This window comes from Gadus macrocephalus, chromosome 14 (genome assembly GCF_031168955.1).
Source record: "Gadus macrocephalus chromosome 14, ASM3116895v1".
NCBI classification, from domain to species: domain Eukaryota; kingdom Metazoa; phylum Chordata; class Actinopteri; order Gadiformes; family Gadidae; genus Gadus; species Gadus macrocephalus.
In genome coordinates, this window is record NC_082395.1 from 14,667,835 (window position 1) to 14,678,996 (window position 11,162).

At 40.5% G+C, this 11,162-nt stretch overlaps 1 protein-coding gene across 3 annotated transcripts; it reads right to left on the reverse strand.

Annotated features, from left to right (window-relative positions):
• Positions 1 to 50: 50 nt before the first annotated feature.
• On the reverse strand, positions 51 to 9,504 carry LOC132472218 (sorting nexin-1-like). Of its 3 annotated transcripts, none has more exons than XM_060071716.1 (15): positions 9,124 to 9,504; positions 8,007 to 8,172; positions 7,734 to 7,849; positions 6,971 to 7,037; positions 6,768 to 6,811; positions 6,487 to 6,628; positions 6,298 to 6,376; positions 5,196 to 5,271; positions 4,895 to 5,008; positions 4,288 to 4,381; positions 3,530 to 3,735; positions 2,790 to 2,933; positions 1,855 to 1,935; positions 1,679 to 1,750; positions 51 to 1,279 (listed from the first exon to the last, which is right to left on the reverse strand). In XM_060071716.1, the coding sequence occupies exons 1-15, from the start codon at positions 9,223 to 9,225 to the stop codon at positions 1,229 to 1,231; spliced, it is 1,554 nt and encodes a 517-aa protein (XP_059927699.1). In that variant the 5' UTR covers positions 9,226 to 9,504; the 3' UTR covers positions 51 to 1,228. The 3 variants fall into 3 exon arrangements, with proteins under 3 accessions (XP_059927699.1, XP_059927698.1, XP_059927700.1); XM_060071715.1 differs by having other exon boundaries at positions 8,007 to 8,136; positions 9,124 to 9,498; XM_060071717.1 differs by lacking the exon at positions 9,124 to 9,504 and having other exon boundaries at positions 7,734 to 7,883; positions 8,007 to 8,146.
• Positions 9,505 to 11,162: the final 1,658 nt, after the last annotated feature.

Here is an 11,162-nt window from a genome sequence, read left to right on the forward strand (position 1 = left end):
CTTTAAAATAAACATTTCCAGGTCACAGGTAACATTCATTTCAAGGCATGTCAATTATTTTGCTTTATTAAACGAAATAACAAAGTCATGTTCCGATGATGTTCGACCACAGTTGAACATTTCCCGATCAAAGCATTCGATAGTGTAAGTACAAGAAGAATACGAAGATTTGAACACAAGACAACATATTGTATGAAGATATTACAATGGACCTCTTGATAAACTTAGCAATTTTATGTTTGCATTCATTTCACATTTAAAACATTATCCATTCCACACACCATCGGTAGCCTATAAAAATATCAGGAAGTGTCTGAAATAATGCAAGTGGTTACAAAAATGAAATACACTTTCAGGTCATTGTAAACCGCACTGAAATGTAAAATAAGAAAATACAAGCCAATATTGTGTTCATGATTTGTATGATTGATCAAACAATTTGTAAAAATTGTTTTCACGTAATTTACATTTGACAATAATACTCATGATTAATCAAAGTACATAGAATGTGTAGGTACAAGTCAAACTTATTTTACATGGTTTAGTCAACAATCTCTACAACTCTTCCAGATAACGTTTGTTGGCCCATCTTTCAGTTTCAGGCATACACACAACTATATAATTATATAGTGGAAAATTCACATACAAGAATACTTCTAACAAGTATTCAATCCTACAAAACATTGAAAAATCCTGTGGTAGCATTTTAAGCAGCTGTACGCCTGCAAATATATGTGTAATAAATTGTAACAATGTTATAGTATGTTAAATGCACACTCGCAACATTAACGTTAAACAATAATAATCATATTTATAGCTGTATAATGCGTTTTGTTCATCCCATGTTGTCAGTTCCTACAACAATAAGACTGAGACTGGATGGAATGGCGTGCATATTGCCATCTCGTACCATAATAGACAATGTTGCTCGTTCCATTCAAAGAGCAGAACCTCCCTTACACTTCATGTTGTTTTCAAACTACACACATACGCACACCGCTGTAAGCTTACAGTGGTATTTAAAAATACTGTAGCAAAAAAAACACTCATCATAATGCTGCCTTTAAGCTTTTACATTAGTAACAGTAATGCTGTACAAACTGTACAAAATCACTATAAAAATGTGAAGTTTCTTTGACGTGTAAGGAATCCATTCAGTTCCCTGGTCAGGAGGTAAAGTGTTCAAAAAGGCAGTTGGGGTTTGATTTTGGAAACATTTTCTTCATTCTTAAGCGATGGCCTTAGCCTCAGGCAAGAATGCCTCCCAAAACTTTATAAGCTGTAAAAAGGTATGTTGAATATGTTAATTAAACAGGCAAGACAAGAATTTTGTAAAGATACAATTATTTAAAAAAATAGAAAAGTTGAAGTGATCGACAACAGGATCTAAAATGTCAACCATAATATCAGAGGGATGTATCCAGTGCACACCTATAACTGGCTTGTCCGCTACGTAATTGGCCACCCTCTTGGCTACATAGCCAGGAGGGTAGATAGACTCTACCCATTAAATAGGCTTGACGGAATCTGATGCTTATTACAAATCTTAATAACCCTTATATAGCCTACCCTAATAACATAATAAGTAAATTACGGATTACAGTTGTCCATTACTTTAAGATTCAATGGATTTAACATTAAGATACATAAATATAGTATCCAATTAAATGTAGCCTACCCGCTGTTGAGACTGTAGCATTGTCTCCAAATATTTATATATCTGGAACTTGAAGTCCTTTGCTTTTTCTTTCTGAAAATACAAAAAAGCAGATAGTATTTTAGTTCCCACGATTTTCATTAAGGTTTCATGAAGGAATGATACAAGGCAGATGTAATCGAGAAACATGAAATTACCTCAAACTGTAGCACCTCCTTGCGTACCGTCACACTGATGCGGTCAAAATCCCTCTCATACTGGGTGACTCTTGACTCCCACTGTGTACATGAAAACAATTATGGAATGAATAGAATGATGTTACACAAGTAGCCAGCACACAGAAAATCAGTATTACTAAGCATCTTCATAACTGGAATAATAACCCAGGCCAGTTAATCCTTTGACGTGACCGGCATACATTGTTCAGGCGGTTTCTTACCTACTTTGAAGGAAATAAGTAATAAATGTCATTAAATCTGTTTCCATTGGCAAGTCGTTTGATTGTAATCTAATAATTTTCACAACCTTTGATGGAAAGTTTCTGATTGCATTTGAGCTATTCTATCATTGTGTCTTCAACTCATTTTTGTATTAAATTAGGCTTACGATTTACCGGAACTGTGTTATTCGCCCTAGGCCAACAGTCTGATCAATTACAGCAAGTCTCAAATGCTTAGGCCGCACCTTGAATTTAATTTGGATGACACGCATTTTGTATGGGGAAATTTAAATTGTATCCGAATAACTGCAACTTCAAATATTGTATCTGAATAAGTGAACATTGACAATAATATATTTGAAATCATGTTTTGCAAATGGTACAACTTGAAATGCCAATTTTATTTAAAAGAGGTTAATTCAAAACTAATACCTTCAGATTACCTGGTCTTCAAAGGTGAGTTCAAAAGGTGTTCACATTTCCATTTACAAAATTCAATTGCTTTTAAAATTATGGTAGTGATTTGCTTCCATAACACTCCCACTTGTGATCTCATAAGAGGGTGAATTTTGACATGGCATGATACAAAATAAAATCTTTCCATTGGAATCCAACATCAACCAAAATCCACAACTGTCGATTAAAAGCCCCGGCGATCATCTGGGCTGACCAGGCTCCGGGACCTGGACCTACCTCGGTGATGTCCTCCTTGGCCTGCTGCAGCTTGTCAGGCTTGTTGGCCCACAGCAGCTTGGCCTCCGCCTCCCTCTTCCTCTGCAGCGTGCTCTGAGCCTCCTGCCAGCGCTGCCACGCTCGCATGCGCTGGCCAAAGCAGCCCTGTGGGTAGATGCAGGCATTTACATGGGACAGAAAACAAACACAAACGCAAACACACTATCGCATTAGGAAGGACCACAGTGGCCGTGTTTACATGTTTGGGTTGGGGATGTCCCAATGTTCTACAAAGAAGGGTTCTCTGGATACATAAGGACTGCAGAAAGGCTGTCGCACTGACTGCCCAAATCAAACAGCAAATTGGATCCGGAGGAAAGCACAAACAGTTCTCTAGTACAAGAAAGAGAGCCGTATGAAGAGTTATTCTCAAAGTAATCACTTTTGTGTGATCTAACCCCTTTACCAAATACTACAAGGGCATCAAGGTCACAAAGACTTATTTGCTTTGTAAGAAAGACACGTGTGAAGCTAGATTAATAGTCTTACTACATTGCGTCCACAAAGACCCATGTTGCGACAGAGAAACAACGCAGATCTTCACAGGTTAGGTTAATGTGTACACAAGGGGGCAGTACAGCGTCTTCGAACCCAAATGTACATGCACCAACTGGAATTGACGCTCATCCAGAAATGATTATATTTGTAGTGCTCTGTTTGCATGTAGTATGCTCATGCTTGCGTCATGGGCAGAAGCGTACCCGCACAGTGCCCAGCAGGCGGACGTAGTCGGCCAGCAGCTCCGCCAGGATGAAGAAGTCGCTGGCTGCCTGATCATGGTGCAACTGCTCCATCTTGTCCTCCACCTCAGCCAGCTGGGACAGTGCCCGCGAGAGGGCAGTGTTGTCCTCAGAGTTCCCCAACATCGCCATGCTTTTGGCAAACACTGCCGTATTGCCGCACAGCTCTGGAAGGAGACGAAGCACAGATCTGTTTACATAAAACCTTTAGACCCAGGGGTCATCAAATATATCTCACCTGGGACCAAATTCGGAGAGGAAAATTCTCTTGGCCGGACACACACACACACACACACACACACACACACACACACACACACACACACACACACACACACACACACACACACACACACACACACACACACACACACACACACACACACACACACACACACACGTCATAACTAAGCAATTCGATTATTGATCCCAGTATGCAGTATCTTATATGCAGCATACAACATTTTCTAACCTACGTTTTCACTGATATTATTTTATTTACTGATACATTTATCTAGATATCCAAATCCACATCGTCACGAAAAACCCCAGTGATTGGCAAAAACAAACAAAACAGGCCTGCTCAAAAGCACACATTGCAAAGTAACTCCAGAAAAATTGCAGGGGGGCCAGATCTGGCCCAAGGGAGACTAACAGACCTGGGCTAGATCAACATATCTGAGGTTTGGTGCAGTGTTTGGTAAGAGCGCCAAGCTCACCCTTCCTGTGGTTGACCAGAGAGTCAACCACGATGTGGAGCTTCCTCAGCTGCTGCTCCTCGTTCTCAACCTCCTGGAACTTGTCCTCAAACCACTGGGCACCACACATGCACACACAATAAGATAGGTACTTTGTTGTTTAATTAGAAGAACATTTTCCGATCGTGCATCTCAGAGGTAAAATAAGTAAGCATGAGCTTATGGGGATGTATATTCCATTGTGATATAGTTAAAGGGTTAATGACCAGCATACATAAAATTAATTTAAAAGCAATTGAGTCGCGTAAAGGGGCATTTGTTCTTAATATCAATTGCTAAATATGTTTCCAATCTAACATTATACGTTATTACTTTTAAACGGTAATCTAGTTAATTGTATTGGAAATGTATTATAGGTTTTCATCCATTAATAATTTTGTTGCAGCTGACTCGTCATGCGTGAAAAGATCTGTGACAAGTCTTAGGTACAAAGCCCACGGCCGTGTCGGGACAGACACATTCCAAAATAGACATGTGTAGACCTATTTCTTTTTTGGTTTGCGCTAAAAACATGGATCAAATTCACGTGAGTTTTGGGCTCCAGTCTACCATGATTTTCTCGTCTTACAGTGTCAGACTCATTCATCTTGATGGTCATCTTGTTCACTGCATCAGATGCCTTGTTGATCATTTTAAGGAAGCCAGCGCCACTCAATGCTTGGGTGTTCACTGCCCTGGGAAGCTGAGAACACACACACAAGATGTCAACAAAACATTCATCTCTTACCAGGTAGTTTATACATGCAGTAAAGGATCTCAACCGCGGCTAATCAATATCTTAAGATCTTGAAAACCTTTTAACATCGCAATTGAAAATAACTACTCTAGCCCACCACTAAAGATCAGAGTAGCCCACCCCACACCCTTACCTCCTCTCTCTCTAAAAACTCCCGGACATCAGGGTCTTGGAGCAACACAGAGTGGGCCACAATCCTCTGGAGGTACCTGGTATTCAGACCGGGAACAGCAAGTATGCGTCATTTCTAATTAGAACACATGACCCTAGACATGGACATCCAGTGAACACTGACCACGCATACAATGCTGAGTCACTGCTGAATGAAGTGGAAAAAAATCGGAAGCGTGATTATTTGCCAAATATTGTGGCTGCTATTATTCATTGTGATTAACAGATGCAATTAATATTTTGCATCACCTACTTGATCGCAATGTGAAATGTGGTGCAAAATATGCCAAAACTACGCCGGATGGCTGCGGTTGAAGTATCCCTTGTGCAACCACGCACACACTGGAGAACTTCACAAAATGAGCTGATCGCAACGTTCCTTACTGTGAGATATTCAATCGCTCCGTGGTCAAGCTATACAGTTTTATATACACGGAAAGGTGGAGCAAAAAACAGTGCTGTGCTTAAGAAGTTCTGTATTGAAAATGGGATCTCCTTTGTGAAACTGGGTAAGTCATCAGATGGTCTGCATGGAGGCATGAATACTGTTAAAAATATCAAGACTGAGTGTGCGGTGAGTACCAAACACGATCTCCTGGAACTAATCTGAGTAACTCACTAAAAAAGTTATGTGCACCCCTGTGTGTGTGTGTGTGTGTGTGTGTGTGTGTGTGTGTGTGTGTGTGTGTGTGTGTGTGTGTGTGTGTGTGTGTGTGTGTGTGTGTGTGTGTGTGTGTGTGTGTGTGTGTGTGTGTGTGTGTGTGTATATATATATATATATAGAGAGAGAGAGAGATTAGCGAATTGCAGAGTCAACCATTTTAGAATAATATGAAATTAACTGTGCAGCCTTACCAAGCCTAACAATGCACTAGGTGTTTTGCTCGGGGTACAAGTAAGGGTTCACTGAAGATATTGGGGAACTTCGAAACCTGAACTGACTGGGAGTCAATCACCACTTAACCACTCGGCTATCATGTCTAGACTGGATCCTTGCATTGCTGGATGAATTGCCGTGTGAATGGGATAAAGTAAAGGACACCAATGTGTTGTTTCATCCTTACCTCTCCAGAGCTGCTCTTCTTCTCTCCACAAACTCGACAGAGGAGGAATCATCCTTGCCCACCTTGACCTTGGTCATGCCTGCGGGAAGAGGCAGAATCATAGACACAAAAATGTAATAACCTTTTGATGTTTTTATCCAACAAAATACAGCATATAGAGAAAATAGACGGTGCTCATGGGTGACCCACCGACAACGCTCTTCTCTGGCGGTGAAGGAATGATGCAGCCCTGCAGAGACTGCTTGATGGATAGCTTCTCATACAGGCCTAGAAAGTCACTGAACCGCCTTTTCACAGAGAACTCCTTGTTTCTAAACACGGGCAGGGTGCTCTACAGGACAAGCCGAAACATATCAATGTCTAGAGTTATTTTAAGAGCAAGAATTCAGATGCAACACAATCACCGTACCTTACATTGTATACTCGGGTCATAGTAAAAACTGGATCTGGATTAAGGTAAAACCACATACCTTTGTTGATACTCTGTAGGCCATGAAAGCATGCATGCCATCTCCTGCAGAGAGAAATAAATACAACTTCCAGTTATAATGATGAAAGGGAATTATTGCATTGTTCAAAACATTGTTGAAACACAAATATACATTTAATTTTATTGTTGAACTTTGATAGTGGGAAACGTTGTGCAGAGAAAAATGTATTGGTGTGAACTGACCGACTTTCTCTGGGTTGGTCACAGCCACATCCACATCAAAGGTATCCTTGGCCTCCTCCTCCTCCAGCTGCAATTGTATATATTAAATAAATGGAATTGTGAGCAATATATATTAACTGCAAAAAAAATCTTTATAAAATTATCTTGGTTCATGGAATACTTCAATAGTTATATGAAATAAAGAACAAAGACAATACAGTTTAAGTTGCTTTTAGAAAGATTTTAGAGCAATCATCTCAGTATAATTGCTTAGAAATCCATTTGCCGTCTGTAAGCTAAAAGTGAATGAAATGCAAATGTCAGATTATCTATTTCTGCTGACTTCCTCCCTTAATGTGTGACCATTTCATTTTAGGGGCACTGTCAGGTCATTTCAGACCAAACAGGGTATCTCTTCCCTTATTGGTTCATGGAATCCATGATGCCTGTCAATCACATTCGCCTACACTGCATTATCTTTTCTCCCACACGTGAAACGCAACACATGTCAGATAAGTGTAGGGAGGGAAGGAGCACAGAGGGAGAGGATGTTTTTTAACACATTATACAAATATTTCTCAAGAGCCTCAACTCCTCATGCAGGGTTTGCAATTGTTTCAACTGGGTTAGGGTTGGGCCAAGTTAAAATTATTAATTGTGTACCATTAAAACATAGACAAATAGTGTAACCGTCACGGGTTCGGAATACCGAGTAGGTACACTACATATAATGCAATTAAACCCGACTGCAGATAATGACAGATCACTTAATTGTGTCATTCACCTGCTCCATAGACTTGGTCTGCATATCTGCTGTACCAGGAATGAATGTTGCTGCAGGTCTGGGACCAGATGGAGTTGAGCTGCTTGCATTCTCTGTAGGAAGCTCAACATGGGCATCTGTGTTTTATGGAATAGAAAGACAGTCATCCCCCTGTGGTTTTTGACAAAAGAAAAACCTATCAATCCACATGTATCATTATCTTTTAATATTAACAAAGGTAATGGCAACGTTGAGTTTACTGAAATGCAAGGAAAGGTTAGTGAGTTCCGAAACCTGAAAACAGATCGTTGTCGTCATCAGATTGGACCCCATTGGAGCTGCCACCAGTGCCAAGGCCGACGGTAGGGGCTGTGCTACTGGCTTGTTCGGCAAACAGGTCTGTAGTTTCCGCCTTTATATTTAGCTGGGGAACACTTGGACTCTCAGCTCCAGTTTTACTCTTTAAACCGCAAAGAAAGAAAACTTGTTCTAAACGTATTCAAAAGACTTGCTCTATACACACATATACACATATATATACATAAATACATACATACATACATACATACATACATACACACACATATATATATATATATATATACATATACATATACATATATATATATACATATACATATATACATATATATATATACATATACATATATACATATATATACATACATATATATATATATATCAACTGACAGTATTTGTAGAACATTCTGCAGAGCCCTTTGAAAAGATGCTCCCTGCACATACGAAACGTTCTTGGTCCTGACCTCATTAAACGGTAAGAAAAAAAACACGTGCATGAACTGCAACTAATAGCTTAGTTATTACAGCCCGGCAAGATAAAATTACGTCTAGGCGTGTCAGAATAGTTAAATTCAGCTGAACGTCGCAATACGGTAATTAAAGGTCAGTTCTATAGAGCCGGTTCTACGCATCTACCTGGTTACATTGTTGGCATCAGCATCCCAATTCAAGCTGTTGTTGACGCAACATGGTTGTTTATATTAATTATAAGTAACTTTCAGAAAACGGAAATCTGGTGAAATATACCTAAATAACAATACGAAAAAATAAAAAAGTATATGTGTATTCGCCAATTCCAACCGGAAGTGGCGATTGCGAATACATATAGGTTATATCAGGTACTCTTGGTGAGAAGTTAGAAATGAACACTAATATGTTGCAACATTGATCCAATGTTGGTTGCCTTGTTAATTTTGTTTATTTATCTGATTAGCGAACAATAATACCTAATTTCATTCTGTTGCAGACACATTTTTGGGATGCCAGAAGGGGGAGTTGTTTGTTGGACTGGTTAACGCTAACGTTTCTGCTTTAAGCACGCAGAGAAAGGCTTCTGGGGCATTATACTGTATATGAAAATCGTACTCACAGAACCAAGAAATATATCCTCTCCCTCATCGCTTTCTCCATCCCCCATGTCAGAAAATACCGGTTCTTGCTCCGCTGTGTCAGGGAATGGTGGAGGATTCATGGATGTAGCAAAAAGAAATTCGAAGTGTAAGGTTAATTGCTGTATATAATGATATATTGCTGATTTGGCCTATATTCCTATAATTTATTTTGTATTGCAACAAATTATAAATTGCAATAGTGATAATTTCCTGCCGACTGTTTTTCCTCCACGGCTTGGCTGTTGTGGTTGGAGAATGTTCCTTTTCCGGCTGTGTCACTGGGAAAGTCTCCCCCCGAGCCAACTGCATAGCTATCAGAGCCCGTCTTCCCTTCTCGGAAGTCATTCACGGACAGTTTCATTATCTTCCATCTTCCTAACCAAATAAAGAGGATTCTGGCTCCTTTCCTTTTACATTTAAGAGCTGTACAGGGTGTCAATCGGGAGGTTGGTTTTAGTTGTCCTTTATTTAATTTTGTCAATTGTCAATAGTCCAAACATCATATGTAAAAAGAATTACCATGCCAAGTTGTCTTTTGGAACAATAGTTACCTACTTCATTCATCCCTGAGTGGGATTTTATTGTTAAAAGCGAATCATAATTAGAAACTAATTTAAAGTCCATTTGTACCCATTTGTATGGTAGGCCTACGCCGGTACCAGAGTCTTACCAAAGCCTGGTCCTACAAGACTCTCGTACTTAATTTTATTTGCATAGAGGGGAAATTAAAATTGAGCGGTAGTACGTAGGCGGGCGGAGCCAGAGTGATAGGCTCTGGTCCACGGAGGAACGTCCCCTTGTGGTCAGGCCCACTCTTAAAGATTGATTAGGGGGCCAAGCCCGAAGGGTTGAAACCCTATGGTTAATTTCTTTGTATTTTGGTCATTAATGTAGATTTTAAATGCTCTTACAAACTTGACGTCACCTGCCCGGGGACACCTGCCGGGGCACCGGCGCCGGAGCCCCGCTGCCAAGGCGCGAAGGAGGAGACAATCCCGGGCAACAATCCCTTTCTCCTCCATGTCGCGGTACAGTCTGGAGTTCAGGGAGTCGAAGCCAAAGTTCCTTTCCCTCAATTTCTTCTCAACCCTGGCCGAGATAAACCCCACTGAGTCTCGTTGTGGAAGTACCAGTCCGCAAACGGCAACAATCCCTTTCTCCTCCATGTCCTGGTTCAGTCTGTAGGCCTAGGCTACTTCAGATTGATGTGGAAGTGGAAGAACCGGGGACATCGGCTATCGTGTGTTTTATAACTAATCAACACAAATTATGGGGGAAACATTTTTGCAACGTCGAAAAGTTCTATTGAACGACACATCATGACGCTCTGATGATTCTTCTTCTGTTCGGCAACTGGGACCAGATTTTGATAACAGCTTTTTTGCGACATTTCACGGAGGCACGGCCCCCTTTTGGTCTGGCCCCCTCACGTTCGGAATCTTAAAGTTCTTCACATCAGGGTTTTTGCATAAAAAACGGTCAGAACTTAGTAGGATTAGTTTCAAGTTTGCACGTCTTTATTTCCTTTATACCACCAGGTGTGAGTGTGATTAGCCTTACAAGCCGTTTCAAAAATCTGCCCCATATGACACCACCTAGATCTGTGCTGGATAGATCAGGCCTACCGAGTGGAATCCATCAATCATCTATCCAGCACAGATCTAGGTGGACACACCAACTAGTGATGTCATGTGGGGCAGATTTTCGAAACGGCTTGTAAGGCTAATCACACTCACACCTGGTGGTATAATATGTCTCCTTTAAGAATGCTTGATTCTGATTGGCTGGGAGGAGGGCATTAACCCGGCAGGTTGCCCGCTGACTTGTCGGTTCTTCTTGCTGCTGACTGAGCACAGCGTCATCAAATAGTAGATCAATACGCCGCTTGTAATTTTTGGAATACTTGATTCTGATTGGCTGCAGGGTGTCCATTAATCCCTGATATATGGACGCCTGCAAGTAGTCCCAGTGAAATTGTCTGTTCAGCCTTCAAAACGAGAGCTGGTAAAAATTGTGA